The sequence below is a fragment of the Haemaphysalis longicornis genome, unplaced genomic scaffold (assembly GCF_048455015.1).
Source record: "Haemaphysalis longicornis isolate Haplotype H1 unplaced genomic scaffold, Haemaphysalis longicornis Haplotype H1 scaffold_3, whole genome shotgun sequence".
In the NCBI taxonomy this organism is placed as follows: Eukaryota; Metazoa; Arthropoda; class Arachnida; order Ixodida; family Ixodidae; genus Haemaphysalis; species Haemaphysalis longicornis.
Genome location: NW_027526335.1, coordinates 77,889,699 through 77,908,136, shown reverse-complemented (window position 1 = coordinate 77,908,136; position 18,438 = coordinate 77,889,699). Strand labels below are relative to the sequence as shown.

The 18,438-nt window shown below is 48.0% G+C and overlaps 2 protein-coding genes across 2 annotated transcripts in view; one reads left to right on the top strand and one right to left on the bottom strand.

The window, feature by feature from the left end:
* Nucleotides 1-16,880, top strand: part of LOC144174687 (uncharacterized) — a 150,361-nt gene extending 133,481 nt beyond the window's left edge. Inside the window, exon 3 of the mRNA XM_077703501.1 lies at nucleotides 13,139-16,880. Within this exon, the coding sequence (XP_077559627.1) occupies nucleotides 13,139-14,610 (1,472 nt within the window). The 3' untranslated portion in view covers nucleotides 14,611-16,880. The remainder of the gene's footprint in view (nucleotides 1-13,138) is intronic.
* Nucleotides 4,725-8,999, bottom strand: LOC144173634 (uncharacterized). Its single transcript, XM_077701973.1, has 3 exons — nucleotides 8,960-8,999; nucleotides 7,191-7,327; nucleotides 4,725-6,632 (listed from the first exon to the last, which is right to left on the bottom strand). Exons 1-3 carry the CDS (start codon nucleotides 8,997-8,999, stop codon nucleotides 4,725-4,727), a joined length of 2,085 nt encoding a protein of 694 aa, XP_077558099.1.
* Nucleotides 16,881-18,438: the final 1,558 nt, after the last annotated feature.

The window sequence follows — 18,438 nt, the reverse complement described above, 5'->3', positions numbered from 1 at the left end:
CCACTGAACTCCACTCAGGTGGCTCTCTTCCACGCCCGTACTCTTTCCGCTGAAAGAGATATTTATATACAGAAAACCTATGTTATAACGAAGTTAACGGGACAGAAGGCACACTTCGTTATAAGCAATACTTTGTTAAAAGCGGCAAGGATTGACTATCTCTGGGCTACACTTGGGACCGTGGACAACCTCGTAGCAGGCGATGATTCGAATAAAGTGATTCCGTTGTAAAGATTGAACCTATACACAAAACCGTGCAAGCCCACCAGTCTTGGAAGGTATCTAAAGCGGCAGAGATGTTCTTTCTACCAGCATAGTGGTTTCCTCCTTAGGGGCCTGAGCAAACACTGAAGAAGCGTAAGCTTGTTGTAGACGCAGCCGGGGAGCACATACTTAGGTGCCTATAGGCACCTAAGTATGTGCTCCCCGCCTGTTGGTGGCGCGGCATTAATTTTTGCACCTCTCTGTTACTGCGCACGAGTGGCAAGACCGGGCCACCACCGCATTTTTTTTCCTCCTCGTTTTTCACTTTTATTTTTCCAACAGATGCCGAGTACGACTACGTGCGAAAGCCGTGTGCAAATCAGGTTAAAACGCATCAGTTACAAACGCAATAAAATAAAATTAAGCTAGCTTGACGTCAGAGAGAGAGAGAGAGAGAGAGAGAGAGAGAGAGAGAGAGAGAGAGAGAGAGCACGTGGTCGTATTACTCATTTCAGGATCCTGTTGGATCTTGCTGCCTTCTCCGCACGCTCCACCAGCTGTTGGCCGCTTTCCTGATGGAGGCGGAACGCGAAAACGCCCGTGTGTTCGAGATTTCGGCGCACGTTAAAGATCCCCAGGTGGTCATAATTAATCCGAAGCCCTCCACTATGGCGGCACTCATCGTCGGCGCGTTAAACCTCACAATCAATCAATCAATCAATCAATCAATCAATCAATCAATCAATCAATCAATCAATCAATCAATCAATCAATCAATCAATCAATCAATCAATCAATCAATCACTTTCCACCAGCCGAAGCTAAGTCGAGCAGGCGAGCTGCCGATATCTGGTAAACTACTTGAGGGGTATGCGATTAAGTATTAGATCACAGGCGGGAAAAGGAGTGGACGCAGGGACGAACACGCATTCCAAAAAAAGGTTAGTTTAATCAATTATTTTGCAACTGACCAATTAGTTGCCATATGTTGCAGTGTTGCCACTGCAGCGCACATAGGTGAGCTACGCAATAAAATATAATATTTTACGCGCCAATAGTTTCTCCAGAGATTTAGGCACAGTGCGGCACACACATATAACTCGACTGTCGGTCATAAAACGGTAATCCTGGCTGTTTTCGCTTTCTTGTGCGTTTTATTATTTGGCGCGTTTACCATGCCGGGCGGTGCATCGACGTCTACCGGTTCACATCGCTCGCCTTCCAAATGGCCAGGCCCATCGTCAGTTTTCGCGAACCCATTCGCACCAATGACGACCTCGCCCCTCACGACGTATAGTGTCGTATTTCATCATTAACGAGCTCCTTCCCACGCGCGGCACCCCACAACTTTTCTTTCCTTTCCCTTCGACCGAGCGATACCCAAGCGGCCGTTCGGCGGCAAACCTCAAGCCGGTCTACGCCCGCAGAACCTAAGGCATGAAGTCGCACTGACTCCTGTGGGGGCCATCATCGCCAGGAAATAAGCGCTCCCTCGTGCCACTTCGCTGAATCGCTGCCCAGTTCATGGAGGCGCGTATTCGAAGAGCTCGGCATCTGCTGGCGTCCGTCGCATATTGATACACGCCATCTCTGTATCAAGCTATTTCCCTGAAAAAAAAGAAAACCGGAGAATATTACGCAAACTTTCAAGGGGAAGTTATCGGATATGCGTAAGCATCCACTGGTCCGCGATACACCCCGTCCCTTTGAAGTCTGTTCTGCCAGTATACGCAAGTGCGTAACTAGGAAGACATTTTCGGGTCATTATAGGCAATATTATATCGAAGTATGAAGGCCCTACGGCCTCTTTTCAGCCGCTCTACTACACACCAAGCCCGTATAAAGTTGGCTTCAACACACTACTGAAATGTATTGCTGTGGAGGCCTTTTTCAATATAAGCAGTCCTTTCTCAAAGTATGAGGGCCCTGAGGCCTTTTTTTTTTATTTATTTAATGTCATGTCAGTAGCCGACCGATTTCTCGGACCTGGAGGGAAACAAAAAAAAAATAGTCCGAATAAAAGAGCAGCCCTGGAAGCCCGCTAGTCACAAAAACGAGCTTTATGTAATTTAAATAGGGCTGAAGAAGTCGCGAATGGTTACTTGCTTTAAATTCCTCCTGCATGTGAGAACGTCTGCTTGCATCTCTGCAAGCGTCACGTTTTCTTCGTAAACATTGGACAACAACACCAAAGCGTTGGATTAATGTTTGCGATGACGGTTGCGGGTGGTCGGGAGTGTCTTCGTCGGAGTCAGAGTCGCTTTGCGGCTGCGCGGTCACTTTGCGCACGATGTCGTCGTCCGTTAGCTCCGCGCACCCCATTATGTTGCTGTCCCCTGCAGCAACCTCTCTAAATGTCGCGGAAGATCGAAGTTAGTTACCCTGGCGGGAGCCAAGCCAATCCCCATCCAATCCGGAGCTATCCAGGTGGTTAGGATTAAAAATGGGGGAGACGTTGAATTCACAACTCGAACGTCTAGGGCAGGGCTTGTGCATCGGCAGCTTCGGGTACGTCACGCGTCACGTGTGCAGCAGTGCTTTTTTTTCCTGTTTTTGTCGGACTAGGCGGCTCTGTGCAAACCGCAGCGAAAAACCCCTGTTCCGTGGAAAAATTGCACAGGATCGGTGCGTCATCCCGCGTCTGACATGCTGTGGAATTTATCGCATTGCCTTTTTGCCAGTTATGGTCTATAGTAAAGGTCTCTGCGATCAGATGTGAAGGAACCACATCTAGATAAGATGAGGGGATCGAGCTTGGTGTTCGGCAAGTTTTTACGCTCGACTGTCTCTATCTCTATCAACAACTGGTTCTCGTCGGTGCAGATTTTGGAGTATTGATTATTTATTTTGCCGAAGCTGAAAAACTCACCCAGCCGCAGCAGTGGAAACAAACAAAAAGGCTTGACTAAAACTAAATAGAATTTAAGGAGATTAGCAAAATATCAAAAGTAAAGATGTCATTCGAAATTAGTTTGTTCGCATTGCTCTTGATGTATTTTCTATGGTTATAGTAATGTCAATCCTGCCGTAGACTACTTTATATTTGCGCTAGGCAGAAAAAGCAATATTGCAAAACAGTGCTTCAGTCTTGCAAAATGGGGTTCTATCTTCAGAATGCGATTGAACAGGTCTTGAAGCCTTCTGCTGAAAGCTGCACTCATTGGCTATGCGCAGTAATTGATTGATTATGGGGTTTAACGCGCCGAAACTACACAGTTTATGAGGCGCGCGCCGTAGTGGAGAGCTCCGGATTAATTTCGCCCAACTGGAGATCGTTATCGTGAGCCGAAATCTCGAACACACTGGCGTTTTTACTTTTCGCCTCCATCAGAAAACCGGCCGCCGCGGCCGGGAATCTAACCCTAGTACTTGGGTTCATATGTGCAGCAATCAATATAGCATGAAAACTACACATTTTCACCTCTCAATGCACCTCTGCATAAAAAAAATCTCGGATGCTTCTTGAAGCTTAGCGCCTGCTACATTGCTCGCCGCTTTCAACTGGGGTATCCTCACATACTTCTGCTTGCACCAGTCTATGTTCTTATGGGGACTAAAAGCAGAAAGAATAGACCAAGTCACACCTATGCTTTGCCGGATCACCAGTGTATGTTCTTATTGGGACTAAAAGCAGTAGGAATGGACAAGTCACACCTATGTTATGCCGGATGTGAAACTAGATAAATGGGAAGGATGGTATGTTGGAGAAATTTCTGACATTTGTGCCAGGCAAGTGCTGAATAGAATTGACGTCAACACCAATGCTGCCAACTGCTGTGTTTCGCAAACAAATAAAAAGACGGCATAATTGCAGCACAACTGACATTTATTTACATGACACACACTCTCCTGCATACATATTCTCAGGTGTATAAACATGCATCATTAAAGCAGTACATAATAGCACTATTTCTTGTCATGGAGTTTCCAAGTGTGCTGGATGTGCAGGATAAAGTTGTCTAAGCTCGATAAAACTATTCACACAATAAGGCCATTTAACAATAAACCAAATACATAAATCATTGCACTGTAACAATATTCTAAAACAAAGGAGAGCAATTGTGCAAGTGCAATAAACTGACAGGACAAAAAGGAAAAAAATAATGTGTCTACACTCGCACAAACAAATATACCTTGTCGGTTGTTGAACTGCACTATGGAAAAAATGATGCAGGTACATTTACTGGAAATACATGAACACCTGGGCATTAAAACTTACAAAAATCACAACTTTTTATGGAACTCAAGGAATATTGTGAAACCAAGGACAGCGATAGCACAAGTGCAGTAAACTGAGAAATGTAAAAAATTACTATGTGTAAACAAACAAAAGCATCTTATTTGTGGCAACATTTGCGGTACGAGAGCGCTTGGACACAAATACCTTTGAAAATTCTGATTTTTTTCGCCATTCTATTGAATCCAACAATCTTGGCTCAAGCTACCTTCTCAGAACTTAGCAACGCCGTCTTCGCTTTGGCAGAGGCTTTAAGGACGAACAACCTTTTGTTGGAGAGCCCCTAACTTGCAGGCCAGAAGACTGGCACAGCTTTTGCCATAACACTAAAACTGGACTCAAGGAAACTCTTTGCACTACGCAATGCTTCAACGTCATCACAGTAATGAAGAACTGAGTGACATTTTTCCCACTGTGCAATAATTTCCTTACGCAGTGTCGAGACACCTGCATGCGTCACACTTGTTTGTGTAATTGCAGGCTCAGAAAGCACTTCTGCAGACATGACATCATTGTCGCTGTGTTCAATATGTGGGTCCATATCTGAAGACTGCAATGTCACCTGTGGCCCCTCAAGGTACCCTTCCGGCAAGGAAAGGAAGGACCACCCTTCAATGTGGTCAAAAACAGCACAGAAGTGCTTACACGGATATTTGCTCTTTGCAAAATCAAAGCAAGTGCACGATGGTGTGTTAAAATCAACTGTGTGCTTTTCCTCACTGTTCTTTTCAGAGCGAACAGCAAATGTACCTTTAACGCCGAGCTCCTCTATGTCGTCAAGGGTATATTCAACTGCATTCATATGCCGTCTCAACATGTGCTTGACAAAACTGTGGGGCCTGCCATGTAGATATGAGGGAACATTTTCATTCCACTGTCTATACAATGCCGACTGTTTCATTGTTACTTGATGATATCTTTTTTCATTCTGAGGTAGATAGCTAAACACAAGAACACTTATCAGAGAAGCCAGTGATCGTTTCCCACTTGCACTCTTAGTGTGTTGTGCTTTCAGCACTTTGTTTTGAGCCTCTATGCCATTGTTGGTGCTCAAAACTACATCAAAACCTAGACGGTAGTAGGCCACCCAGAGCTCTTTGGCAGGCAGCCACACAGTTTCAAAATAGTTCTGAAGCTTCTCATTCTTCCAATGGACAGAATTGAGAAGATCATCTTTAGCCCTTTCAAAGCTCTCCTCACTTTGAGAGTTGGCAATCTGCTTCATCAGATGCAGGACAACACTTGGATGTTCAACATTATTCTCTTTTCGACGAAGCCACCTATTCCAGGCTTGGAGTCTGTGAAAGTCACATAAAGATATGTGACTGCTGGGAAATGCCTCTCGAATTGCACTTATTTCAGCTTGACTGAAATCTACCATGAAGTACTGTGGAGAAATGCCAGGCGACCATTCTTTAAAAATGTTCAGGGCCTCTGCAATACAATTTGCTGTTTCAAACTGCACAATAAACACTCCAACCGTCGTGTACCCCACTGGAGTTTTCACAACAAGCAGAAACAACGGTAGAGCATAGTCACTCGTTTTATGTGTCGCATCTAGACAGACAACGGAAGCACCATATTTGGCAAACATCTCTTTCATAAACCTTGTTTGAAAACAAAAAAGAAGTGTCTGTTCACACTCACCGGCCACCATCTCCTCTACATTGTCATTGACGACACTAGCTTCTGCACAGCCTCCTGCTGCATATGGCCGATAAAACACCTGTGTTTCTGGTTGCTCTGTCCTAAGCCGCTCGATTAGAACAGCCGTATTTTCTTGGTCAATTGTGCTAAACCGGTCTTTCTTAAGTGCAGCCTGCACATGATTGTTGATGTCTGCATGGGTTGGGAAGTATGCCCTGCTGCTACAATTTGGCTTTTCTTTTTCTGCAAAAAGCACGTCATGGACATAGTAACGAAGACATTTATCTATGTCTGACACAGATGTGATGCCCTCTCTCACAAGGTCGTGGATGCGCAGGACAACATCTTTGTCAACAGTTTGACTAAATGCCTCAATTTCGCCAAATCCATGGTTCGTGTGAGCACAGAAGTCAGAAATCGCGACATATACCCTTTTCTCAGAAGCAATATCGCGCTCACACTGAAGAGCTTCACCCAGTTCCTTCGCTTTGCTGGCCTTGAAGTTGTTTTTCTTTATCCGAACGCAGGGCTGGGGCAGCTCAACCTACGAAAAAGTTTCTCAATTTCAAATACAGATCTTCCACATCTGGACATGAGAGAGATAACCGTGCCAGCTCATAGAAATGTGCATTTTCACTGTACAAAGACCGAACTATAATTGCCTACCTTGTGTTCTGGGTACAGTTCTATGTATTTCAAGTGCATTGTGGCTTTACAGCCTTTCTTTTTTGTGCCCTGTAGTTGCAGCCTCTTCTTTTTGATGCCTTGCCAGTCTGCAGCTGTTTCATCCTGTAAAAGGTAAACAAAATGAGTTTTGGTAGTGGAGGTCCAAAGGCGTATGCTTGAATTATATTTTTTAATCACCTATTTATGGTGAACACTAAAAACTGGGACAATAGAAGCCAAAGTGGAGCCCTAGTCCAGGGCGTCTTTTAGCCTGGCCTCTTCATTAGCATGCTTCCAGTTTTCACCTTCTACTTGACAGCCAGATATTCACGACTGGTTACATAGGCAATGAATGTCTGACAAAGCCAAAAAGAAATAACAGGAAACCTAAATATCAAATTTTGCAGTTTTTTATTTTGTATTTCAAGCTACGTACCTGGTGGTGAGCATCAGACTTCTTGTAATATTCGTCCCCAAAGATGCATTGCTTCGTTGCGTCTCCCGTCACCCGGAAGGGCACGAGGTCCAAATAAATTGGAACACCGCCGTTTGCGCTGTTGAACACAATGTTGCCTGCGAAGAAAAACACACATGAGCGCGCACTTCCTTTTGTTAAACACTACATCGTAAGCAGCACCCCGCACTCCACTGCTTCTAGTTATTAAACCACGTTATGAGCGCCCGCTACACGGTTTGTGTTATTCCGGTTTCACGCACGAGTCAACGGCGGTACTTTGACATCTAGCTTTACATCGATACTTGCTTTGTTCAGAGAAGAGTGTCGAATTCATTCTTTCCTGCTGCACGATGAAAACTCGCGCCATCCCCAAGCACAGCGAGCCGATCTGCGAACATTGAAACGGCCTCCAGACTGTAATACTTCTATTACTCGGGGATTTACAACCCCCCACCCTCAAAACGCTCCCAAAATCGAAATTCTGGATAAGCTTAATAACAACGGAAGTCTTTATAGACGATGACGACAGAAAGAAGAGACAATGAGGTCCTACATTTTACTCATTTATATCATAAGTGGGCTATAAGGACGAAAGAAAATTAAGTGAAATGAGATTAAATGACACCGTAGCAGCGATTGGCCCGAATTTCTATGAGGATCGCGGTAGTCGGCGATTGAACGTGGCTCTGTGACAGCTGTGACAGCAGTATGTAACGCCGCCTTCACCGATGTTCGCTCACCTGGCTTTCTTCGAGATGAACGTACAGAAAATTTTACGTTGGCAGCAGCCAGGGATCTTTCCAGTTGTTTGACGTCATCTTCCGTCGTTAGGTACCCAGACCAAACACCGTCGTGAAGTTTCAATTCCTGCAGGTGCCTCCTAAGGATAGGCACCTTAACATCAGTGACGTCGCTCATTGCTTGGATAAGACTTCGCTCATTGCATCGAGTCAACGAATCGAGTGTTACAACGCACGTGAATCCACGGCCGGACTCTACAGTGAACGCGCTTTTCTCACGCGCCGTGCTCGCCGGCCGCACACGTGACGCGTGACGTAGACGAAGCTGCCGGTGCACAAGCCCCGCCCTAGACGTTCGAGTTGTGAATTCAACGTCTCCCTAAAAAGGGCGTCACCCAGGAGTCGCACCGTGGCTCTCTCACGAAAAATTCTGTCCGAAAAATCGAACTTTCCGCTTTATTTTGTCCGAAATATCCGTTTTTCGTATACATTGCTCCTATGGGGCAACTGGCGGTTCCTCGGGAAAGTCCGAAATATTCCGCAAATACGAATTTTCGGAGTCCGGAAAAAACGGTCGGCTACTGTATTCGTTAATCCTTTTATAGCGATTCAGCTTACACGACGGACGGAACGACAGACGGAACGACGAATTTCCTCTTAAAGTACCCAAATTCTACTTACTAACCAAAAAGCGCGATTAGAGTTCAGGCAGGGTTAGAGTTCAGGCAGCTCGTTTTGCTGGGACAGTCCCTTGCCGGAAAGGCATTGCTCAGGTGTCTCCGCAATCTCGTATACACGTGGAACTCAACCCTCCGAGAGTTCTCTATACCGCAGTGGCGGAAGAATCAACATCACTTAGAACCACCGTGGTATTTCGAGAGTTTGGAGTGTCAGCTGGCCATCCCGGGCATCCTTTTATTTTTTATCGAAAGATTGCGCTGCGGCATCAGAAAAAGTTCTCATGTGTACAACATTGCACCCTCAACGCGCAAAAATCCAAGAAGAGACCGATGCTGGGGCTCCCATATCCAGCGCTTGAGATCTCCATGGGGGTCTGCCAGGATGGAGCCCTGTACCTCGGAGGTGCTGCGTTCGGCCGTCTCTTAGGCCTGGGCAATTCCACAGCAAGTGTTCAACCTCAGCTTCTGACGCAGGAAGCACACAGAAGGGGCAATTGTCCGCAAACGGCGCGTGATATGGGGAAGGCCAAGCGTGGGTAACTGCTGGGGGTAACGCCACCCAACCCGAAGCCTCCGCAGCACGACCTCCTCCTAACCAGCGAGCCCACTGGGGAGGTCAATTCCACGCGGTGGAAGTATAAACACGCGTGGCGCGACGGAGGGTTTCGTTTTCCACCAGCAGTTCTTCTATGGTAGATACTGGAAGAAGCGGTAGTGGCCGTGGGAGGTCCCTGTGTCAAGCGCGATCCGCCACTGTGTGGGCAAGAAGCATGTCCCGGCGAATCCACAAAACGCGATCAGGGCATGGATAAGTTTCCATAATCTCGTGAATGTGTGCGGCCAGGCTTGTGCAACGCGCAATGCGACGCAAATTCCGAATCGCTGCCGCTGAGTCAGTAAAAAGTTCCAGCTTGTCCCCAGTAGTCAAAGTCGATGCAATCTTCCTGCAGGCCATCCCGAATGGCAGTAAGTTCTGCCAGCAGGCTTGGGAGTGCACGGAGTGACTCGTACGCGCAGCTTTGACTTAGGGCAGGGAAGGAACGACACGTCAAGGCCGGGCATTCGCTCGAAGGGAGAATGTTAGCACTTGAACACTTGGACGGGGTGTACGAAGATTGTGTTCCCATGTTTACGGACGGACTTAGCGTTCGCTTCCAGTGGGTTCCTTCCCACGTAGGAGGGCTTGGAAGCGGAGCCGCGTACAAGCTGGCCCGTGGAGCGACATCTTGTACTCGTTTTCTGAAAGTGGCTCCAGACGAACAGCGCATTTAAAAAAAAACATCGTTAAAGAACATTTCCGATATCTTTGAAGGTCACAACCAACCTTCCGTTACCAAAGCAATGAACAGGACAGAGGCATCCTTACTGCATCCGGACCAACTCAGCGCGGGCACCGGCGTGACTTCATAAGCTGAACCTTCTCTCCTAACCTCTGTGTCCAACGTGTTGTGTAACAGGTGATATCGGACATTTTCTTATGGACTGCCGAGAGCATGCGACGGAGTGGTTAGCGTTGTTTAAGGAACTTCGCAGGAGAGCCTCTCCGCATGCATCTTTGGACGACGCCATTTTCCCTAAAGACCATTGGATCACAGCGGGGACATTTTGCGCCTGATCCTCCCGTTTTTGAGGGACACAAGCCTCAGTGACTCCTGGTGGTTCCCGTGCGTAGCGGCAAAAAGGTGGTGACCGGTGGAAAAATTGCCCGCATACCACGCAAGGCGAAGTCCACCCGCTCATAAACATCACCACAACCACCACCACAACCACGCGCGAAAATGGGCAATGCTCAATTTATATGACGTCGACCACATATCATTGCAATTTGGTTTCGCTTGAATCCACTCGATGGCAAACTGACGGAGACAAAATTAGGCGAAAAATGTCAAAGATCATTTGTCTAGGCGTGCAGCAGTTCGCGAGACCTACCTGATATAGCGCACCATTAAATACAGCGTAACACGCGTTTTTCGTGAACCGAGGATAGCCCAGCCCCGAGCCGAAACACCACCATTTCTTTTTAGTTTTCACGGCAGTAAAATTAAAGTTGAAAAACCACCTCCGATGAGCGAAAGATAAAAGACCACTTTATTTTTATAGCGCTTTGTAACTGCGTTAATTCGCCACCGCCTAACTTATCACTCCGCCTCAGATCCTCATCGGCAACCTGATTCGCGATTTCTTAATGACTCAAGGGTGGGGCCACCACGGGCGCCGCTCAGCTTTAATTTTTGTTTCCCGCCCCCTGGACGGAGGGAAAAATCTCCGCGGTGTGTCGTATAACCTAATTTCAATTTTTCAGACTCACCGGTGGGAGTCATTTGCATGCGAAACTGGTCTTTTGCTTCGTTGCCATGCGAACCTGGGGCTAAAAGAAGTTGCTTGTGAGCGAGTTATTAATTGCCCGAGTGGTGGTTGACCAAGCTGATTCAACGTTTTTCATTTGAATATCAATCGACGAATACTACACCCGGAATATGCTTGTCCACAGGTTTAGAGCAACGGGAAGACCTTTCAAGCCGTTTCTGCATTGCAAATTTCTCGTGCAGTATAGGCTTTTACCCTTAGCATACTACGTGGGCAAATTATGATCAGTACTCACACGCCTGCTTGATTTCACTGCGGTGACACTCCGTCCACGGAGTTGTGCTTTCGTTGATTTATGTTTCCGAAGAAATTTTATGGTATGCATCTTTAAAAAATTTAGTGGATCCGTTTTTAAAACGTAATAGTTTGCATACGCTGAACCTTTATTTTCAGCACTAAATGCATAGTGCATGTTTTCAGAAGACTTCAGATCCCTGCAATCGATGAGCCAACACCGCGACCACGAGGACACGCTCTTGTGACCCCCTATCTCGAATTATTGTGCACGAGGCCTCTAAAAGCATTCATTAAGCGATATAGAAGGTGATCAACGTTAAGTCGACAGGTTTTTTTCAAAAACTATGCCCATAGCTATACATGAAGACCACCTCTACAGTAAGGTTATGCGCCCAGGGGGACACAAAATAAGACGGTAATTATTGATGTCGGTGGCCTAATTAATTAAAATTGAATAATTCACTTTTTAGTGGCTGCTGTAAGCAGGCATGCGTGTATTGAACAGTTAGGCGTAATCGTGTTTCTACGCTATTTCATTTGGCAGAATACTTCTAGCGCATCCACACTCCGAGATATCATACTGCAAAGTTTAATTGCCGTTCCCAAGATTACGCATGCAAGGCCGCGACAACCGGCGCAAAGCTCCTAACTTTTGTGACGTGCGGCGCAACAACGGGGTGGATGCATAGGTATAAGTGATAACGGCCCCTCTTTCACTCTCGATGGCAAAATCGCGGAACAACAGCGGTTCCGAGCACTGCAGTTTGCACACCTTATATATATATGTAGTGAGCACAGTCTTTCAGCCTTACAGGATATCATGTCCTGCACTGGTCAATCTCAACATAGCATAACAAAAAGGGCGACTTGAGAGACGTCGACCAAGGGTCGTGGTGAAGCGTTTATTGCAGGGCAACAGCGCGACCGGCCTTTGTGTGAGACCAGCCAAGATGGAGGCCGAAAACGAACGCGCCCGTCCGCGAGATGATGATGATGGGCGATGCGGGAATGAAGACGAAACAAGTAATGGGAGTGTTTCTGGCTGGTGCAGGTTATGGTAAGATTGACCAGTGCAGGCAATGATACCCTGTAAAATTGAAAGACTGTGCTCACAATATGTGTGTGTGTATATATATATATATATATATATATATATACCTCAGATCCTCTTAAACAAGCGTTTGACAACCTGACGGCAACTTCTTTTGTTATTTCCCTCTACTATAAAAACGAGACTATTGCACTAGCGTTATGCAACTATTCAGCATCGGCTACTTTTGCGGTTTCTGCCTCGTGCAGCGTAAACTATAATCGTAATTGTAACTGATTACCACTACAATCATTATCCAGAGCATTGTTTTTCCTGCTGGTAACTGTATCGCTATCTTCACCGCAGAACAGGTGTGCTTGCTGTAGAGCAGCCTTTACAGGCACGCCTTTGTTAATATGATGTTACTGGCGCGGCCATGATAAACGGCCGATATCTCCCTTATAACAGCCTACGATTTACAAGTTAACGGGCACCACGAAACGCCTGTACGGCAATTGATAAGAGGGAGGTAATGTAGGAGAAGGGTGGGCCATCCTGCTCTCCGTCTTTGTTATCGGCACATCGCGTGAAACTACAGTGCTCTGTGTATTAACAGCTCTCCGCAGTTGTCTATGCGTAACGAGGAAGCACTGTGTTCGTATGGAGGTGCAGGGGTTTCGGTTGTAGACAGCCCTGTCTACCGGGAGACACTTCATATTTAGCTAAGTACCGTGTCACGTTCTCTGCATGCGGAGCTCATGCCTTTAAGTACTGTAATGTATACATCGAAGTCAAATCCTTGTTTTCTGACCCAATTTTCTCGGAGTGGCGCTTATTATATTGCACATTTTTGTTTTTTATGCCTCTTTGCAGATGTCAGTGTCAATGCTACCGGTGGGAAAGTTGCTTCAACGACCACCACAACGACGGCGGTACGTGAAGTAAGCACCACACCTACTCCAAGAACCACACACACCCCTTCTTCGGCCACCTCTCCTGCCCCATCGCCGGAGAACCTAACGACCACGGATGCTCCCACAGCGACAACAGCTGTGCCTGTGCAGACCACCACATTGAGCACCTCTTCCGTGCAGACATTCCCGCCTTCGCCCGGAAATGACACAACAGTTCCAACTACTACTAGTCCTGAAACCAGCACAACGCCGGTACACTCAGTGTCAGAAAGCGTCTCCAACATTACGAAGAGCGTCACTGAAACTGAGACGCCAACAACGGGTGCACCTGTTACGGTTCATCCAAAAGTGACCACTGTGGTGCCAACAAGCACAGCGCCCGAAGACCTGCAGTCAAATGCCACCAATCGAAGCGAACCATTGTCGACAGAGAAGGTAGAAACGACTACGGTTCCTGCGACCGTGGTAACAACTAGGCGCCGCTTACCGGGCGTCACCGATGAAGACGTCGTCATGAAGTCGCCTCCCACGCAGAGGCGACTGCTGCTCGTTCTGCGGGGTAACTGCAGCCACGACAGCCTCAAGAGCGACGTCGAAGGCGCCTTCCGGAACCTGTCCAGCTCCGCCGAGAACATCAGTGTCACCGACATCCGCTGCACCACGCTTCTGGACGTCAACGTGACCCTGAAGGCGGGAGAGCTGCAGCTGAAGCAGCTGCTCCGCAACCTCAGCCTGGCCGGCACCCTGCAGCTTGGCGAATCCGGCAGGCAGTTCCTCCTGACGGACTTCTCGGTGAAGGAGCAGGTCGCCACGGACGGCGCCCGGACCGTGCGCTCCCGCTGGGTCCCGACACGCGAGGAGCTCATCATCTACGTGGCCGTTGCGGTGCTGTTCGGCATCGTGCTGATCATTGCCTGCGTGGTCTGCAGCATCCGCTGCTGCCGGCGGCAGCCTTCCAAGACGCTCGACTTTCTCGACACTCCGAGGCTGGACCTGCGTCTGGAAGACTACACCCTGACGCGGATACCGCGTCCGCACACCCTGTACGCGGACCACCTGCGCACGCCCGACCAGGAGCTTGGCGTGGTGCAGGCCTTCGACACGTGCGTGGTGCCCCTGGAAGACGTGCTGCCTCCGCCGGCGCCCTCCGTTCCCGCACCGCCCTGCCCGCCGCCGAGGCGACCCGACAGCCAGTGGAGGACCGAGCCGCTGATGACCTTCGGCGGGAAGCCCAAGGCCTCGCCCTCCAACGGCCTCCATGTCGTGCGCAGGTCCACCCGGCCGGAAGAAGACGACGAGGACGAGCGCTCTTCCCTCAGGGGCGGCACGCTGTCTACGTCGACTGAGCGCCTGGCGCGAAGGGACTCGGGCCGCCGGCGAGGGGTGGACAATCCCATCTACCTCGTGGACCGCAGGAAATCCAAGGGCTGAACACGCCGACGTGCATTCCCGCCATCATTCGCCGTAGCGGCATTAAGCTGAAGGAAGAAACGAACTGAGTGAGACGAAGATCTGGTGGACTACACGGACTGTTCGCCTCTCTGCCGCCTTGGTGTGTCTGTCGTTGGCTGCCGTGAGGTCACAGAGAAGTTGACCCGCAGGACTAACGGGGAAAGAGCTTGCGTGTTTAAAGTGCGAGCCGTCATGATGCTGCGTGTATTGTCACGTGGCTGTGTAACTACCGTTCTGGCGTGCCCGCTATGGTTGTGCTTTAGGAAAGGAGGAGGCGTTGCGGGGACTGTACGCGGCGTTACTGTACTCGGTCCTGGGTCGGCAAACGCCCTGCGTTACCCCCAACTTAGTTTACGGCACGGAAAACACCGGTTATAGTAGGTTCCGCACGCTCCACCTGAGTAAGGGGAGCGCATTCGTTGTGTAAGCACTTCTTTGCTTTCGTTTTTCAGTTGTGCGCAATCTCCCCCATTCAGCCTATAGTTACCCTTAGTTTGATTTTGCTTTACATTTACCTCTTCCTATAGCACGTAGGATACGGATGAGTATTTTCTAGTTTCTGTTTGTTTTCTTTTCGACCTGACGTTAGATGTTTGGCGTGGAAGCATCGTTGCGCGTACTTACTGCAGGCGTCTAACAAACTGTGTTTCTCGTGTGTGGTGTGTCAAGTTTGACGTGGCATGGTGAACGTGACTCTGTACCGTTGTTGAACGTGTCTAGAAGCAGAGAGGGCCTGTGCACACAGAGACACAACGGAAACAGTTCTAAGCTAATTACCTGCCACATGCAGTCGGAGGCCTTGCTACCAGCATCGACTGGTTAGACGTTCCGTGTTTCCTACCGCTCTCGGTCTTTTCCGTCGCGGATGTTATGGCGTCGTGTGCGAAGTAACCGTAAGGGCATAATTATTTTTTTCTCTTTCCGGAGGTCGAGGGCATTATTTCGTAGATGCGGACTATGCCCAGTTCATACACATCCGTATTATACGTGACACTTCGGTACATTGCCAAAGAAGCCTAGGCCTTGGAATGCGGGCAGCGGTATGGAGCTGCTGAATTAAGTCGGCTTGAACAGCTTGTTTTTGGATGTTTTTTGTTGTTGTTTTGGCTACGCCGTGCGTGGTAACTTAGGAAAACTTACTTCTGCTGCATATATCGTTCAACTTGATGTAAAAAGTCAGAAGAGGCTGTCGGAGTTACGTTCTCGACTTCCTAGCATATACCGGAATTTCAGGAGCGGTGAAACTCTGAGTTCTTTTTTTTTTTTTTTTTTGCGTGTATATGTGTATTCCGCGTTGAGATGGAATTATTGAATTTTGCTTTTCGGTTTTATTACAGTACTTCTAATTTCTCTTTCCGTGGCCGATCGCCGCAACATCTACATACTTTTTGCATTGCTTTTTGTATAGAGAGGAAGCACTATTACACACTGTTTGACACACCTGAGTTTCCATATTTAAGTCTGTCGTCGTTTTTAAGATAAACTTTGCGTTGCGGTTCACGCTGGTCTATTTTTGTTTGCTTGTACGGTTGGCTGGCTTGTTTTAAAGGTACTATGAAGGCAAACTACAAGCTTTGTTCATTCAAAACTGCCGTGTGAAAGTAACAACCGTGCAAATCCTCTACGCAGTCTTCTAGCAATTGAAGGGGATGATTAGGCAAGCAGGTGGAATAGTAGCGAGTACCAAGAAACTCAACGGTGTGATTGTAACGGCTCGTCTTGTTTGATCGCGCCACCTGAATACTACCATGCGGTTAATACACTGATTGACTCGTTTATTTCTCGATGACGTCACTTCTGACGTTAGGTGGCGCTAAATTTGAACACTTGTCAGTATCTGTGACCTTTTTCTTCGTGCGTGACAACAACGCGTCCTTCGGAATTGGTATACAGTTTAGCGAGTTGCCGAAAGACATGTTCTTTCAAATAAAACAGAGACGTATGCTGTCTTCATGGTTCCTTTAAAGGCCTGTCAGTACCTGCGTTCCGACAAGTGTCGAATTCGACCTCGAAACACTTGAGTGTGGGCGGCGCACGTGTTTTCCTCATTCGCTTTTCAAGTCCGCGCTGCATCGCTGTACCCTAGTTGACCATGTAATCCCCCAGAGGTATGGAAGAGAACGAGAAAATACATGTACGATGGAATCGTTCCGTTACTTTTGTATTCAGAAATGTGTACGTGACAATAAACGTTACTGTACTACATTAGTACGAATAAATGCGACGCGTGATGTGGTCTTATGCACGAACTCTGTAAAAGGCTGTTCTTTGTACATTGTTTCTTATTTGAACCCAGTTTGCCGCTCAACTGCGCATTCGCGCACGTGAGGATATCCCGGCAACGGTCAGATAAAAGAGTGGTGTTGTGAAAACCTCTTATGCTCAATGATGTAACGTGTTGGAAGGTGCGTAATACGACCATGAATCAGCTGGGAAGAACACCGCCGTTTATTCCGAAACTATACAGCCATGTTGGGTGCGGCTCCCCCGATTCCGGTTGCCAACCTATATTTCCACCACATTGGCTGTTCATGGACACTACATTATCCCCTCAGGGCAGAAAAGAAAAGGTTACACAAAGTCTTTCAGATGCACAGGTCGTTGCCTGTTTCGTTGAGGGTAACGTCGTGAGACAGTCTTGGGAGTCAGCGACAGGGCTTGGCGAGGAGCAGCTGCACTGTGGTTAACAATGTCGCGGTTACCCGGCACAATTTCATCATCCAGACATGGCATGTCGACCTGGTCTTCGTGTTGCTTCACCTGAACGGTGCTTGCATGATTGAAGAAGCTCGAGTTGCGACAAATCGACACTCCATTCCTGGACTCTGTGATTCTGGAGCCATATACCTTGGTAACAGTGTACGGATGCGGGTCATAGTAAGGAGAAAACTTATTTGACCTGTCTTGCCTGCAGAGAACTTGTTGTCCAACACGCAGCTGGTTGGGGCTGGTGTGTCTCCTAGTGTCGGTGCACTGTTCGTTGTACACCTTCCTTTGAGTGTCATTCCGTCTACATTCGGAGGAGTTGCGAGCACCAAGCGCAAGTGTTGGGAGGAGATTCCTCATGGGTCTCCCAAACAGGAGTTCAAACGGAGATTTTCCTGTGTAACCATGGGGTGTTGACCGATAGGCAAGCAGGAACGACTGAAGTTCACTGGTCCAATCCAAATGGCTGACACGACTTGAGAGTATAGACTTCTTGATGATGCGCATAAATCGTTCGGCTTCTCCATTAGCATCTGGCCACCGTGGAGTGATGCGATGATGCTTGAACCCAAGCTCATCAGCGAACTTTGCAAAACTATCACTCTAAAAGGGTGAGCCATTCTGAGACTTTACGATTTCTGGGCAGCCAAACACAGAGAAAAGATGGTGCGCAGATGCTTGATGACCGTAGGTGCTGCAAGAGTGTGTATGATGCCGACAACTGGGCACTTTGAAAAGTCATCCCCAATCACCATGGCGTACTTGCCGTCAGGAAAAGGGCCAGCAAAGTCCACGGACAGCTCAGTCCATGGACCTCGTGGAAGTTCCTGGATTGGCAAAGGATCATGCGGGTGTGTAGGTGTGTTAGCTTGACATATGCCAGGCAGCTCTTTACTGTCTGGTACACAAGAGAGTCTGTCCCTGGGAACCACACCTTCTCACGTAAAAGCTGCCTTGTATTGACAATGCCTTGGTGACCTCGATGTGCAAGGTGCACTGCATTTGCGTGGAGCTGTGCTGGGAGTAAAATCCGCGTGCCTAGCAACACCAGGCCTTCTTTAGAAACTGGCAGTTCTGTCACAACATGAGAGAAGGGCCGTA

Bases quoted from the DNA above. Each gene is read 5' to 3' on its own strand.
- LOC144173634 (XM_077701973.1), bottom strand. From the start codon at position 8,999: ATGGAGATCTCAAGCGCTGGATATGGGAGCCCCAGCATCG. The intron at 7,328-8,959 runs GTCTCTTCTTGG...TTTTCTTCGCAG, and splicing joins ATATGGGAGCCCCAGCATCG to GCAACATTGTGTTCAACAGC. The intron at 6,633-7,190 runs GTACGTAGCTTG...ACTTTTTCGTAG, and splicing joins AGTCTGATGCTCACCACCAG to GTTGAGCTGCCCCAGCCCTG.